Here is a 24437-nt window from a genome sequence, read left to right as displayed (position 1 = left end):
TTTAAACCTCATACCTGGAAGACATATAAGTGCCAGTGAGCTCTCCAGAGAGGATGGAGATGGAGAACCTGAGCAGGGGTGCAAGCTGTTGCTGTGCCCTGGCTGAGCGGTACCACCAGGACTCTGTCAGCAAGGCTGCCTGCCCGGCTCCGCTCCTCCCTTCCAAAAAATAATAATAAAAAATAAAATAAAATAAATAAAGAAATGTAAGAAGCTTCCAGCGGCATTTGGTGCACAGGCAGCCCCAACCACTGCCACATCTTAGGAACCCCAAGATCCTTACTTTCACAGCAATGTCTCCCTCTTTAACCTATGCAGAAGGCAGGTGCACAGAAAGAGGTGCAGAAAACAGCAGTGCCAGCTCCTCACACAGAATGTTTTTTGTTTATTGTTCATAAAAGTAGCACATCACAAAAGCATTGCTTGTCTCCCAGCCAAATATAGGGATCAAATAAAGCATTAGCAAAAACCAAATCTGCTGGGCTGGGTGTGTCATCTTTGGCATGTCGATGTAAATATTTGCACCCAGTTTGCCTTTTGACATAACTCCTTCAGTCCTCATTGTGGGATTAAGTGAATCAACAGCCCTTCAGGGCAGTTCCTGATGGAGCCTGCTCCTACCATTTGTATCACATCAGTGGATATCAGCCCTCAGGAAATTATTGTAGCAAGTCAAAATATTCAGTGTGAATGCTGCAGGGAAGTAAGAACTGCTCATACTAAATCCAATTGTTACCTCAACCCCTGCACCTCTTCTACTCAATATTTGTCTTTGCTCCCTGAAAGCTCTCTGCCTTGAGTCTGAAGCTCGCACTGCTGTCGCCACAAAGGGACAGGGGGCAAGAGCAAAGGGGACAGAGAATTGAGTTCTCATCCATCAGACACTTCTGTCTGGCAATCCCCAGCCTGTCATTTGGGTTAAATCCCTTGTGATATTGAGATGTCATGTCTTACTATTCCTTTGAGCTTGAACCAAAGAGGATGCCAGCCTAAATACCATACCTGAATACCAGGGAAGATGACCCTCCAGCCTCCCTCCTACATAAAAAGAAGTGGACCTGGAATTAATTCTTGTCTGACAGTTATTGACAGAGTTATAAAGTGCTTTGATAACTCAGTGAAGAAGACAACTGTAGATGTCACTAAGATAGATGGCCATCTGTTAACATAAATATTCATGACTTCTTTTGCCCTGCTTACAACCCTGGTACATGGGCACTGAATGCCCTGGTCCTGCTGCCCCTGGACATGGCACCCAAGGCTGTGAAATCCCACCAGCATCATGGGCTGGCCCACTCCACTTCCATTCAGAGAAAAGGAGCAGGAAACTACAACTGTCAGCTGAACAGCTTAGCAGCAGAACCCAAAGAAAAGTCGATAGCATCAGGTTTAGTTAATAAGATGAGTAGCCCTGTGTACTGGGAATCTCCTGTGACTGGCTGCAGTCCCTACAGTTCCCTCATGTCAACAAAGGTGTGATCACTGGCTCACTCAAATCTCTCCTGCTGGACACAGAGCTTTCAGAATTCACATATATAACCAAACACTTGCAAGAAAGCCTTTGGTCAGAGCTCCTGCTGGGCCCAGCTACCATAGCTCCAGCCCCAGGCTTTGCCCCATTCCTGGGACTCAGCAGAGGTCCCGTGAGCCCATGGATGTGGGTGGGAGCTTCGCCAGGGCAAGGGCTCAGCATGTTGTGCCCCACGCTGGGTTCTCATGCCCAAGAGGGGCTGCATACATACTGCAGTCACACTGTGGTTCAGAGAAGTTGATCAGAAAAAAGATTTCTTCAGTTCTCCTCTTCAGAAAACTCCCTGGTTAACAGCCTAAGACTCCCAATGTGTTAATTGTAGAAATCAATCATATGCCTGGGGTCTACTTTTGTTTAGCCAAAGTATTTATTGTTCTCCAGCATCTAACTAATGTATGCAAACATTACTTTTTTGTTGTTATTGTCAGTATTCTGACCTTGCAAAAAAACATGATGAAAATGTCTGCTCAACCATATCTATTTCTTCTTGTGGCTCTCTGGTCTGTGAAATTGGAGGGTTGCTTTAGGATCTAGTACTGCTGGAATTTATCTGTTTAGAGAAAAGCATGGTTTAATCTGTGCTTTGAAGAACAAAGCAGAACACAAAAAATTACATAGACTGTGCAAAGAGATTATACAGGAGAAAATGGGACAAAACAGTGTAGGTCAAATTTTGGACATAATCCAACATTGCAAGTTTCTGCTTTATGGGCCCAAATATTTCCTCTTTAAAGTCAACAGTTGTGTCTGGGGGTGGGATTAGTGCACAGGCCAATCCAGCCTTCTACTGCTGCGCCTGTTGGTAACAATGCAATGGGAACGTTTGTCATATAGCAGAAACTTACAGCCCAAACCAGACATTAAACGTCTTGATCTCACAAATGCTGACACATGCTTGGCTCCTTTCACATGAAAGATCTCCTGGAAGCAACACAACTGTGCAAAAATTACAGCTAAGCACATGTGTGAGCAGATATGAATTCACAGTCTATGGGCCCTTTATCCCTACAGGCACAAACCCTTGCATTTCTAATTAAATTAACTCATTTATACCTGTGGGAAAAATCACAGTCCAGTATCACAAAGTACACTGCACAAACACACTGACATTCATAACAACTGATGCGTTAACCAGAATTTGAATAGAATCATTTAAGCATTAATAACATTTCCATCTCTGGAGGTCAAGCCTTTTTACTCCCCTGCGTTTTGACATCCATTAGTAACATAACGTATTTCTAATAGAGACCTAATTAAAGCCAACACACCAAAGTGTTTGTTTGCGTAAACACAAATGGAAGATGGAGATAAAATTAACTCTGCAGTACTGTGAGAGTCTAGCATATGCAGGAGAATCTTGGGTGAAGAACATTTGGGGTGAAGATAGTAGATACATATTCTTAACCATTACACGTACAAAATGCCATACTTGGTGAGAGCACCAGCTCTTCCAAGCCACAATCTCATCTCCTCCACAGGAGGTTTAGGAGAAAAGTGAAAGGACCTCCCTAAATGAGAAGTACATCCCCAGATCATCACCGTCCGAAACACTAAGCAATCCACTTTTGCTCAGAAACATCACCTCCTTATTTTCATATATCAGAGCAAGCGAGCAAAACTAAAAAGGTCAGGGAAGTTAAGTAGGCTGACTTACTCCTGGCCTACAGATATGCAGGGGAGTATTTTTTGGAGAAGTTAGACTGTATCCATGGTTTCAGTGAAGCTACCGTTTAAATTAAAACACAGACATTAGTGTAAACCGATTAATAAGTGATTTGTGCTTTTGTTATTGTGCATGTTGATTTCCTGAGAGGGTTGTACATCAAAGCCCTAAGTGTAGAGAAATGCGTGAAGTCTAGTTCACAAAAAAAAAAATAAAAAAATAAAATAAAATTCTAACATAACTATCTGGTAAACATAGCACTGGTTAGTTTGAAAATAATTTATTTCAATATACACAGAAAAATGCACTTAGATACTTACAGAAGATGATCCAAACTACCATATTTACAGGCTGTAAAACAGCACTTCTAAATAGGTTGGGAGAAAGCAGATGCTTCTGCCTGCTGCAGTGAAAAAGCACCCTCATCGTATAAAAAGATGCATAAAAGAAGCACAGGGACCAATTACTACTTGAAAGCTAAGCAGGGTGTTTTGAAGAATGGCTCAAAGCACAGAAGTGTTTAAATTCCTTATCTTCTGAAAGGCCTTGGTGGGGAGGGGGTTAGGAAGCCTAACATGACCTAATTCCTTATTTCATGAGGGATTTTCTCCCCCTTTCCCCTGACAAGCATGCATATTCACTGCAAAACATAGAATTCAAGGAGGATTGTTTTAAAAAGAATTCCAGAAAACAAGTCATCTGTGTGACTATATAACAGGCCAATGAAATAATTCAGCTGCTAGGTAATGGCAAGCAGAAACTCTTCTCTAGTTACTACCAGCATACATTACCAGAGTTATTTTTCAGCTGGATTGGTTACCTGCTGCACTTCGCCATCTGGCCTCACAAATGGCTGCACCAGCATAAGTGGGGAGTGGGTGCAAGGGGGAAAGTGAAATTACTTCTTTCATGTAAGTTAGAAGTATTCTTTAGACTTACATACTAACAAACAAAATTTACCTGCCTTCTTCTTTTCAGTACTTCTACTTTTGGGGTCTAGTCTTGCAAGCAGCAGTTGCTTTGGGCTAGACCAGAGCCTTACCCCACACTGCATCCTCTCTAGGATAGCAGCCAAAATAGCTAGAACTCTAGGGAAGAAGTGTAAAAAATATGGCAAGCCTAAACTGACCCTTCCCCATCAGCTTCAATTAACCTGCAGTTTAGGCCTAAAACCTAAAACCTAGCCGTTTTAACAAACAGTTTTGTTCACTAAAACCATGGAAGAATCATAGTAGTGTCATTGCTCACATTTTTAACTGCTACTTGGAAGAGTTTTTTGTTTGTTTGTTTGTTTTTAAAAAAAGCTATGTATAACTATTTATAGTATGTATATGATCAGGGAAGGGCAGCATAACTTCACAGAGCTGCAGTAGCTATTGCAGTTCACAAATACATGCACAAACTGCCATACATACAAATTCCGTTGTATTCCACCATTTCACAATGATTACTACAATAAATAAATAAAACAACCAAAAAAAAAATTAACCACAGAAGTACAAAGAAAGAAAAAACAGCCATGGTAGAAGAGCCACAGAAGCAGTGCCACGCAGGCTGCAGCAGTCTGGCTGCTCTCCCAGACAGCCCCATCACCCACCCCACCTCGGTCAAAGTGACAGTGCAGATCCTGGCAGAGAAACATCTCTCCCACGCACAGTTAGTAAACGATGACCAGTCTAGCTGCTTATGCAGAAAGGTTCAAGAGATCTACCATGTAAAATAAAGCTACGTTGCTTGAGCTTTTGATAGCAATTCTCTGAAAGGCATCTCTATAACAATCTATAACGAGCATGACCACATGGACTTCATGGGAGAGCTAACCATGGAGGACTCTCCCAGCCTCTCTTCAGCCTGAGAAAAGCCACGGAATGTTTCTTCCTACACCTATTAACCAACTGGAAGAGCAACTTTGGTCTGGGAGACAAGCAGCTGGATACAGGAGGAGACATCACAAAGGTTCTCAATAATTTCTGTGAACACATTGAATTAAAAATACCTGCTCACTACTTAATACAGCAGCTCTCAAGGGTCTCCCAGAGACAGAAAGGCCTCCAGCATCACCAGGAACACACACAGTCTTGTAGCTACGCAATGTTGTGCCAACTCTACACTTGCCTTCCTCTCTCTCCTAGGAATTAACCTCCTAGAGTTCCTGTGTGTGTTCAGTCTGAAGCCCTCCCCAAAAACATGTTTCATCTCATACATCAGTACACTGCCATATGTAAGTAGGAGCAGACACATGCGAAGTCAGAGAATACTGATACCTTTTTTTTGGGTTATTACTGAAAAGGGAAACGGGGAAACCCCATAGAACATGCCTTCTCCATCTTCTTTTAAAAAAACTCAAGTACAAATAATGTTTTCCTTGAGACAAACTCTTATGATAAATATTTACAGAGTTAAAAAGAAATTCCCTTATATGAGTAGCTGGATGTTTAGACAGTTTGATAGCTCTCCAAGGGAAGCATCATGCCAGAACAGAGGCCATGGCACAGCGCAAGAAGTGCTATTCACAGAACACCAGTTTACAGAGCTTCCCCCCCCCCCCTTCTCCCTCCCCCCCCCACACACAGGGAGAAGCATAGGGGCATATTTTGGTTTGGTTTTGTTTTTAAATGAGACGACACGAAGACTAGAAGTGCAGACCTCAAATCCTTTCAATTACAGAACAGTTGTTAATACCTCTCAGGACTTCACCCAGAATGCGAATCTACTGTCAAAGGAATACTACAAGCAATGCTGTCCTTTACCTTTTTATGGGATTCACTTTTTCCTGCTTACCTGGAGAAACTGTCCACACATTACTGTTTTGCAGTTCAAATCCCAAGGACTGCAGGAGAAACCTAGTGCTTTCTCCACTGCTGCAGGTGTCCCAGGCCTTCATGGACGTTCTCTTCAAGACCCTGACCAACTAAGTATTACACCGGCTAGTGTTGCCAATAAACATAGCAATTTTATTAAAACAAAAATCCCTCTGTGATAAAAATAAAGATGGGAAAGCCTTGTTTTATGTTACTTGCAGTTCAATCAGTCTCAGCTCTGGTGGCTCCATGGAAACAAGTATGAGCAGCAGCAGCCATTTACTGCTGGCTGTGGTGCCAGGTAACGTTCAGTCACCACCCAAACAGGAAACAAAACGAGTATTTTATTTTGAAGTAGCATTTTATTTTCCGTTGGCTTTGTATACTGAGTTTTGGCCTGGTTAACACAAACTGTGCACTGCAGGTAGCTCTAGGGACACAAACATTTGCATGATATGCCTTTGCAATGTCACTGGCTTTACAAAGCACAACTTTACGTAATTTTCAAGACACCAGACTAATGAAGTAGTAATTGCACAAGAACATTGCATTATAATGGCCAAAAACAAAACCAACAACAATACCACATGTGTAAACCTTTCCAGCATTACTCATAAATACAGCATTTACTATGAAATGTTAGGCCATACCCATGCTACCTAACTTGTGTTACGGGGGAACTCTCTGGGCTTACTGTGCTCGTAAACCAAGGCCTGCTCCCAAATCCCCCAGTGACTTCTATAAAACTGCAACTTGGCCTTTAAGCCATGCACTGGTTCTGCTTCAACCAGCACGATCCAGATGATCTGCAAGCAAATTGTGCCAAAAGAATTTGCCCAAACCAAACCACAGATTATCTTCTGGCCTTGTACAATATGCTCTTGATGTTCTCCAACAATTCCACATGGTCTCTGCATGTGATTGCCTGATTTAGTACCAGGGATCAAGTTTTCTGTAGGACAACACAGGTAACTCCTGTTGAAATTAGGAAGGGGGAGCAGGGAGCTCACTGCTGTTGAAATCAAACAGCAAGAGACAGGTTCTTAGACCACTGAGAAATCCACATTCAAATTTTTAAATTAAAAGTTTATGATTTAAAAACGTTACCCTGGAGCTTTAAATTGCTGGATCCTCCATTAGATCATAGTCCATAAGTCTAAACTTCATTTTTTGGATGGCTGCGACCGCACGCACACTGCACATGATCAGTCACAATGCTGAAAGTCCTTCATCACTTGCTGTTTCATAGCCTCTTCAAGCATCTTCCCTTAAGACTTGCTTGCAAATCAGAGGTTAAATGTGGTCCAGACGAGGTCAGATGATCAATTCATATTGTATTCTTGTAGGAGTTTAAGTTGTTTTCAGGCTTTTTTCTTTAATTAATTTCTATTTTAAATTAATTAATTGAGCCTGTATATATCATATGTACATTTAAATACCCCTTATAAGTTTGCTATCTTACAACATGGTTTCAGGCATCATTTTGCTCAGTGGCACAGCAGTCACAAAGAAGGGTGAGACACCCATTTGACATTATCTGGGAAAGTAAGAAACAGGCTTAATAAGCACTGCCTTACTCGTAGTCCACCCTCCACAGCTGCCTACGTGACAGCAGCAAAGTGTGCAACGTGTCTCCTTGCAGCACTCATCGGCCTGTAATAATGGCTTTTGTACACTTTGTAATGTCAGATCCTGACGCTTTATGGCTGAATTTTATACACACACATTGGTATTTGGTCTTCCCATCACAGCTGAGTTTCTGGCACAGCTTTAATAAACCATAAAACTACTTATCCTGAAAGCAAGAGAAGGAGGAGGACAAGAGAAGTATGAACTTGTAAACAGGGAAAGCGAAGAGGCCACAATCCCATCTAACCAAGCCTACAATCCTCCTCAAGAAACTGTTCAAAGCACAAATGCCATTCACTGGAGGACCTCACTATGCTGTTTACGTTTTGTTTCCACACACAGAAAGTCTCTCAGATATACTTGTTCCATTCACAAAAAAGATAATTTCAGGCACTTAAAAGAAAAAGAAGCACAGAAAGTTTTCTTCATTACAAAGTGTTTTTCCATTAGGCAATTACTTATATGAACGTTTGTTAACACTGGAGTTGAGGCTCTGGAATTAAGTGGATATATTGTTTACCAGTTTTGCTAGTCAATCTTCTCTTACAAAACTTCTCCCTTCCCCCTCCTTTTCTTAGCCAACTCAGGCCCTTGAATTACTCAGGAGTTTCCTTTATCATTAAGATCTCCTTTCCCACAAATCGTCCCTTGAATAATACCATCTTCAATGTACTGCCCTGTGGTGTCCGTGCTCCTGCCAAGCACGGTGGAGGGAATCCGTGACGAGCGTCTCTCTTGGCTCTTATCATCAGACGAGCAGCAAAGCATCTTTTTCATGGTGCTCCACATCTCATCATCTTTGTACGAATAAATTACAGGATTCATGACGGAGTTCATCAGGGCCAGAAGAAGAAACCACCTTTTCACATTCTGAACCCCACAGTAGGTGCAGTTTAGACCATCAAGCAGTAAGACGACCAGTCCAGGAGTCCAGCAGACAACAAAGGCACCTGGAAACAAAGGAGACAGAGAAAAGGAAAAAAAAAAAAAAATTTAAAAAAAAAAACAGACTTCTGGCTTTGTTGATTTTTAAACATCTTACTAGTTTGTTCATCAAAAAATTACTCAAAAATTAAGAAAGCCAGAGAGGACAAAATACTAGTGACAGTAGCAAAATGGCGTCTGCTACAGCTTCTCTGCCAGGCCCAGAGCACAAAGCCCTCAGAAGCAGGCAGGGAATGAGAATCCAGCTGCTGTCAACATCACCTCAAACATAAGTCGGGAAAGGTCCTCACAACAATTTGTCGACTCTGGTAAATAAACAGGATCTCTGGAGCACACAGCTAGCACTTTGAACAGAGAAGATGTCCTCTCTTCATGTATCTCATATGCTGGAGGGGAGGATGTCCACCCTTGTGGCATCACTGTGTGGCCATCACTGCCACCGCTTGTAAAGGAGAACAGAGAAAGAAGAAGATGAGGCAGTGAAGATAAAACAAGGCTGTGGCAGCCAGGGCAAAGAAATGCAGCAAAGTGCATAATAAAAAGAAAAAACAAAAAGATGAGGAAGTAGGAAAGTAGTGGTTTGGGGAACAAGACAAAGGACTAGCCCTAGAGCCGCAGGGCTCTCATCTCCTTGAGTGTGAGTGAGGCTGGTGGGAGGACAACACTGGGGTGTTTGGTCGCAACCCCGGGTTTGGGAGGTTCCTGGCCCCAGCTGCCCCCCGTGGCACCACCAGCCTCTCGGTCCTCGCCTGGGAGCCCATGGAGAAAGCAGCCCAGAGCACGATAATGCTAACTTAGCACAAGCCACAATTGCTGCCTGATGTACTGAAATAGAAAATTACAACTCTGTGCAGCAGTCACATTTCAAACAACGTACTGAGCAAATTCCAATCATTTACAGAAGCATAGCACCCCTTTTTGGGGCTTGAAAAATAATCAAACACATAAGGATGGCAGCAGCTACATGCTATAAAGCTCTCCTGGGAGTCTTGGTATCTGTTCAACAGTTTGGTTGTGCTCCTTTTCTTGAGGCCACTGATTTTCCCATGTCCAAGCCATGCCCAGCCCGGCGGGAGAGCTTGGTTAGCAGCAGGACACCAGCTGGGCAGCACCACGGGCATCCCCTTGGCTGTGTGCGCCTGGCCTGGGTTCAGGGGCACACACACTTACCCCTGCTAAGGAGCTCAGGGGTCATGGTGCCCACCTACCACAGGCCCTAACAGGATAAAAAACAAATCAATGTGACACTGGCTGCTGCAACAGACAGTACAACACCACACAGACCTTGTTGCAAAATGATGCCTCTTTTACAAAGAGCTTCGTAAGGAGTCCAGAATAAATCCAACTGATGCATTTACTGCGTTCCAGGAAGAATTACACAGAATGGAAAGGTGAGAGACCACCTCCTTCAGGAAATGCATTTTTTACATTTTCTTTTGTAGCAAGATGTCTGTGATGCTAAGTACCAATTTCATGGTGTTAGTTTTGAGTTAATGGTCAACATCAGTGACATTCCTCCAATACCCACTGGCACCAGGAGTGGCAAGCTGCGACCACAGCACACGCTCTCCCTGGCCAGCCTCCACGCTATGCTGCACGCTGGTTTGGCTCCACCACGCTGAGTAAGCAGTCGTGACACCAGCTCCCTCCTACAGGCTGCAGGAGAAAACATCCTACTGATTTATGGCCCTGGAGTTCAAGGGCAAATCCCACCCACTGTAACAAGCGCTGGAACCAGACCACCCAGACATGGCTGTGTCTACATGAGTGCCTCAGCAAGAATTTGGACAGGATGCTTTTGCCAGCCACCAAAGGTCACTGACAAAGTTGTCAACACACCACCTCCATGCAGAAATTAATATGGTAACAAACCCTCCTCAGAATACGCACAGAAAGCATTCTAATCATCTGTCTTTTTTAATATTATTAGTTTTTAATTCTACCAAAGCATGCAAGGTCCAACCCTGCATTCATGGAGGTCAGCAGGACAGGAAAGGGACCCCACAACCACATTTAACAAAAACCACAAAGAAATCTTTCCTGCAAACAAAACCCTGACCTCACAAGCAGGATTAGTCCACGAACTCTCAGGAGACATTGTGGGAGCCCTATCAAGGTTGCAATGGCAAAAGTATGGTGGGATAACATCTGCAGGCCTCTCTGGCACCCAGAGGACTGCACACAGAACCTTTTATTTTCCCCTGCTGGGAGGCTGCACCCACTCCACAGGCAACAATGAGGAGGGGGCAGTGCTGCAGTTCACAGGGCTGTTACTTCAACTCCATCCAAAACACATTCTGCTGTCACCAAGCAATTCACACCCTACTCACAGTGTGGCACTGATGAAAGCAAGCCATGGCTCAGACTTGCAGTCTTTCTAGGATTTTGCTATTTTTACCACAGAACTTTGAGAGGGACCCATGGTTAAACATAAATATAAACCTTTGTCTCAGCCCTTCGGCAATCTTCTTTGCAGACTTTTTATCCCGTAGAAGCTCCTCTCTCTGATAAAGTGCCATGCTTTAAAAATAATTTCATTTCTGGGACTCTACAATTCAGTGAGTGACATGAAGTACAGCCTGGCTGCAACATGAATCGGAAGAACAGCGCTGAGACTTCACACCGGATTATGGGACATCAGGAATCAGAGCGCCTCAAGGTCAATTTGAGGATTTACCACTAGTTTCAAACATGGATTTTCTTGTAGATTACATCATCTCTACTTAAAAATTAATGGCTTCCTGCGTACCTAGACATACTACTGATGCTTTGGTGGCACCATGCCTTAAAAATCCACATCAAAGCTGTCTCTCAGTATGCCAACACTATGAACCTACCATGACATCAATACAGCAAGTTAACAAGCACTCTCGTTCTCATTGTGCTTCCTCCAGCAACAGCGCTTCCTGTAATAGCTTTTAGTTGAGACCATACTGGCCATTTACTGCAAAGCATCTTCAGATGGTTAAGAATAAGCCACTGAAAGTAACTGCCTTGAGCTGAAAACCCCATGCCCACTTGCTGCATATAGCTATAGGCTGTTGCATAAGTGGATGTAAGAGCAGTTTGTAAGCACCAGCGTGGTCACTTGGGGGTTCCTTTGGTAATGAAGAAGGCCATAAAACATGACAATCCAGTTTCTGATGCTTTTTGCATATTGCGCTTGAATGACTAGGCCAGGAATACACATTTCAAGCTGTTCTATGAAATAAATTCTCATTCCTATAAATAAATATTTACAAAAAGCTTCACAGAGTCAATATCTGTAAAATTGATGAGAAGGAACAAGCCAAGAGACAATTCATCTGACATGGGACTTTGGGGTACATCTTGTACCCATTGACATATGCACTCATTCGACTTCTATGAAAGCAGACTGTTCTGATTTTATTTCTGACTGGCAAAGTAAAAATACAAAATTATAACCTCCAAAGCAGCACCCAGACTAAGTTAAATTTGCCTGATCCAGGAAGTATTATCATCAAATGCTTTGCCTGAATTATAGTTTAATCTGGTGGCTAAAAACCCAATCTTTAGATCAGCCCAAAGGCCCCTGTCCCCACAAAAACAAAGAAATGATTTGAAAGGAAGAACATGAAACTTGAAGTTGGGTTTATTTCTTTTCTCAATGCCTAAGGAGGAACAGGAACAAATTCATGCTGCCTCAAGAAACAAGTGTAAATAACTACATCTGGAGAAGGGCTTTGTTCTGGTCCTTGGACTTTATCCTACAGGTGCTCACTACTCCACTAGGAGATGTTCACTGCCCATACCGTCTGAAAATTCAGCAGCTAGTGCTTTCTTCCAGCGATCAACCATCCACTCTGTGTGCCTCTATTTAATAAGCAGCTACATCACAACTAACTGAAGTGATCTGAGCTGCTCAGATAACCAAAGTTTCCTTAGGGTGAAATCTAGGTCACATCTCATTTTCTGATCTAAAGATCAAAGGCTGTACCATATCACCATCTGAAAGTACTTTGCAGTATGCAATCTTTACAAAACAGGCAAATTCTCCTCCTACAAAGCAAAACGATACAGATCCACAGGAAAACGTTACAGATCCACCAGGCATCCTTCTTTTCCCCAGTGAAGGTAAATGTTCAGTAAATTCAGGAAACAGACAAGAGGAAGAAGTACAGACAAAGCTACTCACATACAGCCACAGGATTCGGGGCCTTGTGCACATATTAAAGAACATTATTTTGAAAGAGTTTTTCTAGGTAGAAGTGAACCTTCATAAGTCTTCTACAGCCATTCTGTAACCTCCCCATCCCCTGCAACAAACGAGGGACAGCTCGCATTTTTAACAAGCTGTGTGAGCATTTACCAGAGACACATCTCTTCCACATGCTGCCAACTGGCCCTCTGCTTTGCATTTGTTTCGTGCAACATTGATTTCACTGTTTAAGCTAGACAGAAGGCTAAGTGACTTCACCACTTACAAGTTTAGGGAGTTTTATTTTTTAATAAACACTGATTGGCATTGCCAGCCTTGCTCCATATGGTTGGTAGCCTCTTACCTAGGAGAGTCATGACGGTCTTCATAAGCTTCACAGGGGTTTTCCTGCGGCTAATGGATCCACTAGTGTGCGATGATAAAACATTAGTTTTCCGCTGGACATACATGTAGATTCTTATGTAAACCACCACCATAATGAAGAAAACAACGAGGTTTAGGACACTCCAGAACACCAAGTAACTTCTGCTGTAAATAGGTGCCAGGGAAGAGCAGGCAGTAATGTCACAGAGGCAGTTCCAACCCAGGGAAGGAACAGCGCCCATAAAAATAGCAATGGCCCAAATTGATATAATTAAAAAGGTGACTCTCTTCTTTGTGAGATTACTGTGGATCTTCATCCGCATGATTGACATGTGCCGCTCAACAGCTATGACGAGGAGATTCACCAGGGAAGCTGTAAGGCTGGTATCCAGAAGACCCTGGCGCAGAAACCAGCGATTTACAGTTAACGTCTTAGACACTGGGCCAGTGTTGAACATCAAGAAGACATAAGCAATTCCAGCAAAAAAGTCTGCAGCTGCCAAATTGGCCAGCAGATAATAAAACGGAAAATGAAACCTCTTGTTCTTGACCACAGCTGCTATGACCAATGAGTTTGAAATGAAAATGAAGAAGCAGAAAAATGTCCCAAAACACAGAACAACAATAAGTGTTGGCCCTGTCCACTCATCTGCTGTGTCAGTATTTGTCCTGTTATAAAAAAAGTCCATGCGCTTATCATAGTAGCATTCGTTCATCCTGGATTACAACCCCTGCATCCTAGGAAAGGTGGAAGGGGAAAGAGAAAGAATTAAAGTTAACTATTGGTCCTTGCTCAGATTACCATACTTAACACGTTGGGGTAATTTTTTTTCCCTTGGGGGCAGGGAGGGTGGTGGTGGAGGGGGGCATGAATTTGGAAACTTTTTGGAAGTAAAAATTCACATTGTACAATTTATTAGTGCAGAAGGAGATATTCTGTCCTCCAAAGGACTGCAATTAATGATGCTTCCATGAATGAGGATTTTTTTTCAAGTCTTACCCGCTTACAAACAGCCAGCAGTCCATTTGCACGAGCAGTCACATTGTGCAAGCAACAATGTGGAAGTTATGAGGTTAAAAGTGGAGGTCACAAAGAAAGCCTGAGCTACAGCCAGGCCTTTCTTACTGTGAAATCCCATGTTTGAGCCACAGCCCCATCATTATTTCCATTTCTCAGTGCATCCAGTCAGGACAGCAGAGCATAAATCATAACTCTTCCATTTTACTGACTAAGCAATGAAAAGCTTATTACTGGGAAAAAAAAGCTTTTTTAAAAAAATTATATTTTAATGAATGCAATAACGTATGTATATAAAATGCTAAGGATATATATATTCTGAACACATGCCTCTTATTTACTGCTACAAGATTCAAATAAATGTGCTGAAGAGTGAAAAAAACACTGTACATATTTGTCTTCACTGAAGCCACAGATTGTTTTATTGGGCTGTCAACCCAGAGTGCTGTGAGCAGCACACACACACCAATTATCTTCAAAACCAAAACGCAGCTCCGTACCCAACCACAGGATAAAGAATGGCCCAGGAAGAGCAGCAGCACAGGGTTGTTTTCTGACATCTGCTCAGCACTGCTGTGGACATGGGGCTATTAGACGTGACAGAGGGGCAGTTCTGGTGACCAGAAGACAGCACACTGCAGCTTCTCCACAAGGAGAATGTCAGCAATCTCTGACAGCAGCTGCTCAGGGAGAGCAGGCCTTGTGCAGGGTCTCACAGCCTGGTAGCAGGCGTGTGTCTGATCACCATGAGCCCTCACATTCACTGCCAGGACCTAAGTGTTTTAACCTTGACTTTGCTAACAAATACTGTATAATTTCTGCCAAACCCAGGATCCCAACCATGGCGTAAGGCCCTAGGCATGGCAGACACCACACAGAGCATGAAATCCATGCCTGCCTGAGGACAGGAGGTGGCTGGGGATGCAGTGCTGTTGGAGGAACAAGGCTGACAGCTTTGGCAACTTCCTTGCAGTCTCAGGGCGCTGAGTGCCAGAGCAGCAGGCTGAGCGGGGCTGAAAGGATGGAAAGAACAGATGCAATGGGCACAGGCAGAAAATGGGCACATGCAAGAAAAGCCCTACACTTCTCACCTCTACCGCTAAGACTGATCACAGATAAAGATCAAGTACACTTAGGTAACCACAGGCTAATAATGGACTAGCAGTGGTATCTCATCTCTCTGGAGAGCAAGAAGCAAATTAAGCAACCCCCAGCAGGCTGGCTAACAATCCACATTTACGTTAAAGATTCTTTCTGAGCTTCAAGATAAAAGGTTTGTCTTCTGTGATTTACGTTATGCTACTGTTGTTATTTCCCTCACACAATATTCGTATCATCTAACTTTAGATCAAATCATACTATTCTGTGATTAGTATTTGCAGCTAAGTGAAAATTTGTTGCATACTTCATTTTTCTGAACTGGCCTTTTAGCCTTTCCTGGTTTCCACCCTACATCTAGTAATCAGCATGAAGGCAGGCTACTTGATGTTGATGTCCTTTTTTTCTTTTTTTTTCTTTTTTTTTTTTTTTTTTTTACCCTCAAGAACCTAGGCAACTGCTTCTTTTATACAAGAATCTCTTATTTAAAGCATCAAATTCAAGTATATAGCCAGAAGTAAGAACAGCTGTTTAAGGATAAGAAGTGGAAGGAAACAAGTAAATCATCCCTTGTACTGAAATATTACAGAGCATCCCTTTGTCTAAAAATAAAGAAGCCTCAGGAACTCAGAACCACCATGAGGAGTCAACTAGAGATTGGTACCTACCTCTCCCAGCTCAAAGCAGCACAGTAAAGTTGGGCAGTCAGTAAATTCCCCATTTTCACTTAAAGTGTTCAGAAGAACACGATGCAATTAAATCTGTAAGCAACCAGAAGTCCCTAAGCAGCTGTGGACAACAGCTACTCAAGCTGGGAACCCTGCCCAGCCCAGGCAGCTCTGGTCTTGCCCACCGAGGCAGTAAAGGACTTGCTGAGCTTGGCAGGAAGCTTTTAAAGAACAACCCAAGTGCCTGCATATAGAAGTAGCATTTTGGGCAAGAGTAGCAGGAGAAAAAGAAAAAAAAATCTGTGAAAATTACAGGGAAGGTTTTCTGAACATGTATCTTACTGTGTAATTATCTCAAGAGATGAATCTCTTGCTTGCAGTGACAAGAGATCAAAGACATCTGCAGACACATTATTACATTTTATCTGGGCAACAAGCTTAAATAAATCAATAATATCAACTGTGAACTTATTCTGAATACTTCAGTTTACTGAAATGCCATGCTCATTTAAAATAGTACCCCCAAAAAGAATAAAAATCACCTATCAGTAATTCTCCTCCAAAATAATCACAGTACACTGTCACTCAGCAGAGCTCAAACGGCAAATGACTTTGAAAGTGATGTCTTCTGATGCTGAGATAAAGCAGGAAGGGAGTAGGAAAGCATTTGGCTAAGGTCTGAAGGTCACAGGGTCGACTCTGGAGATGTCCGGACAGAGGCTGCATCCAAGCTGTAGCTGAACTGGAGCTAGCTTGCATCCCAGTACCGCAGAGCACAGGACTGTCTGTACCGGCCTACATAGAGCGAGCACTACTCCTCACTCCAGGGCTCATCCAGAGCATGACTATCTCACACCTTCATTTTACGTCTGTATCCTTACAGCAGAACTGGCACAGCCCCAGGGCAGCTGTATCCTCAATAGCCCTGCACCAATCCACACCAGGCACAACGAATGTGCAAGAGGAGATCCCGTATTTCCCAGCGTGGCATAGATTAACACATTGCAAGACTTTACTCTCCAGGTCTTCACTTCCACAGTCAAATTGAAGACCTTTTTCCTTACAGCAGGTTTAAAATTGAGAAGAAAAACAAAGCTCAGATTTATTAATTTTTTAAACAAATATTTGAAAAAAATCAGGCATAATATAGTTTGCCAAAGTTATAAAATTAATAGAAACTGAAGTAGTAGAAAAACAGCTAGACCTTTTATTTTTGAAGTGGCTCTCACCAGCTTGATACTTCTTGCTTTTATGGGAGAGGACAAACTACCTCCACTCACCACCTCTGTGCCACTCGTGGCTTTATAGAGCTCCATATTGTGGTGGTTTTACTCAGGTGGGCAGCCGAGCTCCACCACAACCGCTCTCTCCAAAAACTCAGTGACAATAACCATCTATCCTATATTCCACAGGTGGGTTACACTATTTGCTTGTTCCAAGTCAGTCGCAAGTGAAGACATCAAAACTTCGACAATGCCAGTGCCTTTTTGCCCTTGTCATAAAGGTTCTTTTCCTTGTGTCAGCCTATTTAATTAGTTCAGTTCAGCTAATTGTGACTACAAATACCAGGAGCTGATGAACTATTTCTTCCTATTCTTACTCAGAGTGCCAGAGGTAGTGAGGGAGAGAAGTTGTCTGCTTCAAAAAATCTCAGAGGATTTGGTTCAGTTAAACAGCTTGCAAATGAAAAAGCACACGTGCTTCTCATTCCAATGCACCTTCAGCTCTCTTGTCTTCTAGACAGCTTGCATATTTGAATTGATTTTACTTTTTTTTTTTTTGTGAACACAACTTGTATCATATCAAAAAATGGTTTATGTGGGAAGGGACCCTTAAGGACTGCTTAGTTCCAAACCCCCTGCCAGGGACAGGGACACCCTGAGCCAGAAAATATCCTTCACTGTTTCCAAGAATTTGCCTGAGTCTCTACTACTATAGCATGCTAGCTACTTAAACAAAGGGTTACTAAAATAAACTATCACGTGGAAGTTTCAGACAAAAGCTTCAGCTGGTTGCCAATCAACACACTGTAAGAGTCATTATCCAATTAGAAAAGGGTTTGCCTCAAGAAAGTTACAAAAGTCATGCATATTTACAGAAAAATTAGTACCGGTTATTTAAATAAATGATTTTGCCGATTCAAACTGTGATTAAAATCACCTTTTAAATCACTTTGACTCAAAGCTAGCGCGGCCTGTAGGTCACTCCCAAGGAGGTTCTCATCACTAATGCAGCCTGTTCTGAAGGGAAAACTCAGATAGCATTTCAGTGAGAGATTTTAATGAGAGGGTCATTATAACATTTAGCCTGCAAGCCACAGCGTGATTCACAGCACACACCACTGCCTCACTGCCTTTCCTGTCCATTAAAAGCCAAGCTGTTTCAACGTGTTTGCCACAACCTTATTGCAAAGCTGGCATTGGTTTGGGGGATTCAGAGTGACTGCTGGCCGGATGCTGCAGGATGCACCAGGGTGGGAGCATGTGAGCTGTGGGGAGAGGACAGGAGCTGAACTTCAGCTTCAGGCCAGGCTGGGTGGGCAGCAAGGGCCATGCACCAGGCAGGGCAGCCTGGCCCCAACCCTGGCCCTAGCAGTAGGCAGACCTCTGCCAGGCACCTCGGGCCTGTCACGCAGCATCTCTGCAGGGTGCAGGGGTCGTATGGCCCCTTGTCACAAGCACCTCTGGTGGAGCAAGGAGGCAAGCTGCTTGAAATCCCCCACTCTGGGTCCTGCACCCGGTCTGTTACTGCAGAGAAACACTCTACTGCAGATCCAGCTGAGGACAAGTTAAAACACAAGTCCCACTGGCAGCAGGTGGCTGTGCAGCAGCACTAGTCCAGGAGGGCCTGGACACTCACAGATGACCCCATTAGCTGCACTCCTGCCTGCCCCATGGGCCCGTGAGGGCACCTCCAGCCCCCTCCTCTGTTCTGGACAGCCAGCATCCCTGCCCTCTTGCTTTCCGAGCCACTGAAGCTCCTTCTCACCTGGATCCACAGAGGCACTGATGGCAGCAGAAGGGGGCCAGCACTTGGCAGCCAGGCTACGTGTACCAGTAGTGCCAGTTTACCCGTCCAGAAAGGGAATCGGTTCCTTGTTCCCCTCCACACCCTGAACACATGCATGGCCATGGAGGAAAACAACACAGCCAAATGATTGCGCAGTAACCCAAGAAACCCATTCAGGTTGCCTCAGCTTAAAGAGAAAGAAATACCAATGCTGAAAAGGGTGTGTATCAGAGCCGAAGCCAAAAATGTTAATATGTAACTGTAAGAAGGAATTTGGTGAGGTAAGCTCTTAGGTTCACTTTGAATTGTCTTTAGTAGTTAATTAGTATTATACAAAAGTCAGTTCAGAGAAACAGACAAAAGAAGTTTTTCCCTAAATCCTCATTCTTAGTCGTCAGTTTCTGCTGCATAAAGAACAATGTTATTCCTGAGTCCTCAGGCTCTAAACCAAGAACTTTATCTGGTACCATTAGAGGATGCAATGGAAACCAGCATTTATTTGGCAGGTTTAATGGAGAAAAATTATCTCAGAAGTAACTGTTTTACATTTGGTTTATTAGGGAAATTCTGTGGGCACTGCCTGTACTTGGAACTGCTGCTACATGGCCCACTTTTCCAGGCACTAAGAATGTACTTTTTAAAAGCCATTCTTTTTAATTCAGTGTTAAAAGTACAATAATAATAATAAATAAATAAAAAGATTATAAATAAAGGTATAAGGCTTAATGAGTAAGCTCTTGAATCCAGAGAATTTATTATTACAGAAATCCATTTCTGTCTGTGGTTGGCCATATTTATTTTTCTTCATAACATAAGTATCCCCCATTTTAGATAATTGACTGTGAACTCAAATCAAGCATGCACAAGCAGCATTATCTTGTTATCTTGGTCTTCAGCTCTTTTTAGAATAAGAACAGAGTGCCACATCCATTTCCACTCCAAGCCAGCTTCATCCACATAACGTTAACTTGATGGAAACGCTCAGGCTTCCACCAGGGTTCTGGCCACTTCCAGTAACAGTCCATTTTAGTGACAGCATAGGTTGGAATAAGTCAGGCAGGAGCCGGGAGGAGGGAAGTCAAGATGATTCTTTAAGCATGTTATATTTCTGAGAAGCATAAATCACCTCTCTGAATTACTTCTATATTTGTCAACTCCTACGTATTGGTGGTGGAAACATCTAAGGCTTCATTACTCATCAGATAGCCCTGGTACTGTACACAGGATAGGGGGGTACAGACAAAGGGTCTTAAGGTATTAAACCTTCCAAAATTTTAGGAGCTCTGAACTAAATATTTAAATTGTAAGGTCAGGAAACAGTACCTGCTTCCACAGACCACAGTGCCTTGTACACAAAGACTGATAAGAGGCTTAAAAATCATTATGGGGGCACCCTGTGCAAGTCTGTGACAGTGCTGGTCCCCAGCAAGCCGTGGCAGCCTAGTGCGGGCAGCTTGGCTGTAAAGCACAGGGTCACCTACACCAAGTCCTGAAAAGGCTCAGGCTCCAGCTCCTGGCATCCCTTTTAATGCACAGCTACCCCACTGCACCAGAGGTCTTTTTAAAGCTCCCATCCACTACAAGAAGTTGTTTGGGGCAGCTACTAAGTTACTCACTAGTTACCACAAGTTTAGACTTCAGACTTTGGTAATTTAAGACTTTCTGAAATTATGGTTTACTAAATCTATATATGGAGTCCAAACTAAAAACTTCACTGCAAAGCTTTCATTTAGAGCCTCCTTTAAGTGTGGTTCTGGAAGGAGCTGGCAGGTCATCCTATAATGCGGAAACAGACACAGTATTTAAAGTATTTCAAAGCCATTCAAACAGCCTTTACATTGTGAAACATGCCTGGAAGAAAATACCTGTTCTGCTTATAAACTAAGTTTGTCGTTTCTCCAGAACCTTCCCATCAACTCATTGATCACCAACAGATCCATTTCTGCAGCCCAACACATCAGTCTTTCACAAAACTCGTACACTGGAAGTATAGACCCCTTCAGCACATTCACAAGCAAGTGGACTTTCATTTCTAATTTTCAGCACACTGCTCATTAGGAAAAGCCACCTGCCCGCATCTGATTTATTAACAGATTCAGAGACATGGTTTGCAAGCATTCACTTCAGTGGAAGTGGTAAGAAATAGTGGGTTCCAAGAAACACTTTGCTAGGCACATGAAAGTGGACTTAATCACTTAAAAATAAATAAATAAAAATGTAGAATTAATCCAGGCATAAGAATCTTGAAGACCAACTACCTGAGAAATCACTTTTATGGAATATATTCTTTATGCTGTCTTACCCTTCAGAGACCTTATTTCATTCCCTGATAGCATAAGGGCTGTGCCAGAGGGGGCTTTGAGGTGGTCATAGCAGCAGAGGAGGATACAACTAGTTGAGCTCGTCCAGAATTACCGCCCGGCATTCTGCAAAGAGCCAAATGCATCCTTCAGCTTTTCTGCTGATAAAAGCCACGTCCTTTCCGACTGTGCACATTAGCTTCTTCTCTTTTCAGCACACAGATAAACTTCGCGAATTCAAATCTTTCCCCACATAACTGGATTTGAGTTGTGCTTTCTGCTAAAGCTTTTAGAGGACTTTAAGAGCACGGAAGAAACCACAAACCGTTGGTAGGCTGGCGAAACGAGCTCCAGCAGCGCACGTTCCCAGCCCATAACAAAAAGCGCTGGTTTCCAGATCGGCAGCACAGACCTACCTGCGCGACGCCGAGGTATAAAGGCGCTCGTTCTTTTTCCTTGAGGAAAAAACGATCGGAACACACACCACAAAGTCGCGTCTCCGCGTTTTTCAGAGCTGCACACGGGTTAGGACCCTACCTTACAAACCAGGTGCTAAGGAACCACCCGCACGCCGTGCCTGCTGCCGGCTGCACGGGGCAGAGGCGCAGCCCCGGGGGTGTGCAGCAGCAGCGGGCGGTCCCCGGCCGCTTCACCTCCGGTAACCCGAGGGGACCGGGGAGCCCCCGGCCCCTGCCCGGCGGCACGGGGCGGACGCTCGCAAACAGGAGAGGCTGCGGCATAAGCGCGAGTTTAATAAAGCTGCAGACAGGGCGGTTTTGACCGAATAAGTGAAAAATAAAAGTTCATAAATCACGACGTCGGTCCAGCCTGAGACGGAGCCACCCCGCCGCTGCCCCCCGTGCCCGCAGCCCCGCCGAAACTCACCCACCGGCAGCCTCCGGAGCGCCGCGCCCGCCGCCCCGAGCCGGCCCGCCCGCTGCCCGCCGCCCGCCCCGCGCCGCCTTAACCCATACGGCGCTGCCCGCACGGCCCGGCCCGGCCCCCCCTCCTGGAGGGGCCCTGCTGAGGCGCGGACAGCGAGGGGCGGCCGGGGTTGGCTCCCAGGGAGGCGGCTGAGGGGCGCGGAGCACCAAGAGCCCCTTGTGGGGGTGCCCAGACAGCCCCTGGCCGCGGGGAGCTAGAGGAAAGCTCATGGAAAGCAGCTCAGAGTAGGCCGGGGCAGGTGCACGGCTGCTGCCCCCCACCTCACATGTGCCCGTATTTAGGCAAACGGGCAAACAGAAGCACCCTGTATCTGTACGGCAATACAGAAAGCGTGAGGCTCAGTCAGCTCCCAAGGGCAGGACCTGGCCCACACAGCTTTGCCACAAAGGACAAACCAAGCTCAAGTGCAGAAGGTGAAAGTTACAAAGTTACAAGATGAAATTTACCTGAGGACTGCAAGCTGCTTGGTCTGTCCAGTGCTACCTACCTGGACAGGTTACCGAGACCAGGCCAGTGTGTGCTGTGCAGAGCTACTGATGTGTCTGCTCCCAGCTGCAGGAGAACCGGCAGAAGAAAATCTCGGCCCCACTCTGCAGAAAACCCAGTCACAAGTACAACATAAATCCTAGTGTTCAAGACTGGGTGGAGCCTTGCACGTTAACTTCACATGCAGAACAGCATGCAACCTCTGCTGCAGCAGCTTTTCCCCCATTTTATCCATGAATAGAAGGCCCCAAACTAAGAGCCCTGAGTCTTATCCCACACCATCCTCCCTCCCCTGAACGCTCACCTTGAAGACGACTCAAGAAGCTACCTTCTACTCCTTCCTGCCCTTTTCTTTAGTGCAGCCTTCTCACTGCCTTCCCGCCTATTTCTCTCCTGTTGAGCCTTACATGCAATTAGTTTTTTATTCCCAGGGAACAAGACAAGCAAAAGTAACAGCTTGCTTTCAGGACACTTTGCAAAAACTTATATTCAGGTCTTGCTTCCATTACAGTGCATCGCTTCATTAACAGCTGAGGAGGGACCACCTGTCAATCAGCAACTGCATTCAAGCCCGCACTAATGCACAGAAGTAAGGGTCACCATATGCCAGATTTCCTCTTAAGTTCAACCTTGGTGGAACAGAAAGCCAATGAGGAGCTCCAGCAACTGGCTCTTATCTTTCTTCCAAGAGAAAAACTAAAAATGAAAAACCACCAGATGGTGAAAACACAAATTGGTTTCTAAAATACATTAGTGACCTGTTCTAATAAGGCAGGGCTGAAGCAGTGGTCCAGCTAGCAAGCAGCTCATATAATTAAAAAAGACATCAATACAGGACAAGAAAGCTTTGTGATTCCATTATAGAAATTAAATCTGAGCATCAACAGTAAGAACAATAAGCATTTTCTATATTCCTTCAGTTGATAATACGTACCCTCATTCCCTGAGGATTCCCTCACAAACAACTATTTACCTGGGCTGTGGCTCCAGCAGGTCACACTCAATGCCCGACCAAGTCAGTGAGAAGCAGCCCGAGTGAGAGCGCTGGAGGTCCTGCGCCACAGCTCAGGCACTGGGCATGGCTGGTTGATACCCAGCACTAGCCAAGACCTGGGACAGCTATAAGCTTGGAGACAGGCAACAACCATCCCCAACAAGACGTTTAGAAACATCTGTAAAATGCTTTTTGTTGTTCTGTCAGCAGAGACACACAGAAGGAGGATAACAACCAAAGCAATAGGTACCACTACCAAGCACTACCAAAGGTATCAGAGAAATGTAACTGAACTTTTCATACCTTTGCTCAAGGACAGCAAGTCAGGCTTTTATATCTATGAATTACTTTAGGTAAACAAGTAGTGCTGTTAACAAGAGCAGGAGCTTTGGACAACACTGTTAGTAAGGCTTTACCTTTTCAAAAGGTTGAACTTTTTTCTCCTGACAACCAGGCAATACTGGAGCATGAATTTGCCAGATTCTAATTCTTAACCATAATTTTCCCACACAACAGTTATCTGCTACCAACAATTCCTGGTTCTCTCTGAGATTCTTCTTCCTGACAGATTGTAGGGGGAAGTATATGCAGTATTGTGAGGATGAGTCTTCTGTAAGAACAGCTGTCAGTAAGTCAGGATCTTGTACAAGTTTTACCAGCATCATTTCCTTTTTACCCCAAACTAAGCTGCCACCCACCTTACTCATACAAGGACAGGATTTCAAATTGCCTGTAAAAGAAAAAAAATAAAAAAGTCTTTTCATCATTCCTTACATTATGCTTGCCATGGAAGTTTCCAACTACGTA

General features: G+C 44.0%; 1 protein-coding gene across 4 annotated transcripts; it reads right to left on the bottom strand.

The window, feature by feature from the left end:
- Positions 1-7972: 7972 nt before the first annotated feature.
- On the bottom strand, positions 7973-24308 carry LPAR3 (lysophosphatidic acid receptor 3). 4 transcript variants are annotated; one of them, XM_072041583.1, is made up of 3 exons: positions 22638-24308; positions 13093-13850; positions 7973-8574 (listed from the first exon to the last, which is right to left on the bottom strand). In XM_072041583.1, the coding sequence occupies exons 2-3, from the start codon at positions 13826-13828 to the stop codon at positions 8225-8227; spliced, it is 1086 nt and encodes a 361-aa protein (XP_071897684.1). In that variant the 5' UTR covers positions 13829-13850; positions 22638-24308; the 3' UTR covers positions 7973-8224. The 4 variants fall into 4 exon arrangements, with proteins under 4 accessions (XP_071897684.1, XP_027318822.1, XP_005022350.1 ...); XM_027463021.3 differs by lacking the exon at positions 22638-24308 and adding an exon at positions 22091-22582; XM_005022293.6 differs by lacking the exon at positions 22638-24308 and adding an exon at positions 21622-22084.
- Between the last annotated feature and the right edge of the window lie 129 nt (positions 24309-24437).

The sequence above is a fragment of the Anas platyrhynchos genome, chromosome 8 (genome assembly GCF_047663525.1).
Source record: "Anas platyrhynchos isolate ZD024472 breed Pekin duck chromosome 8, IASCAAS_PekinDuck_T2T, whole genome shotgun sequence".
In the NCBI taxonomy this organism is placed as follows: domain Eukaryota; kingdom Metazoa; phylum Chordata; class Aves; order Anseriformes; family Anatidae; genus Anas; species Anas platyrhynchos.
This window is presented reverse-complemented; position numbering and strand designations above follow the sequence as displayed.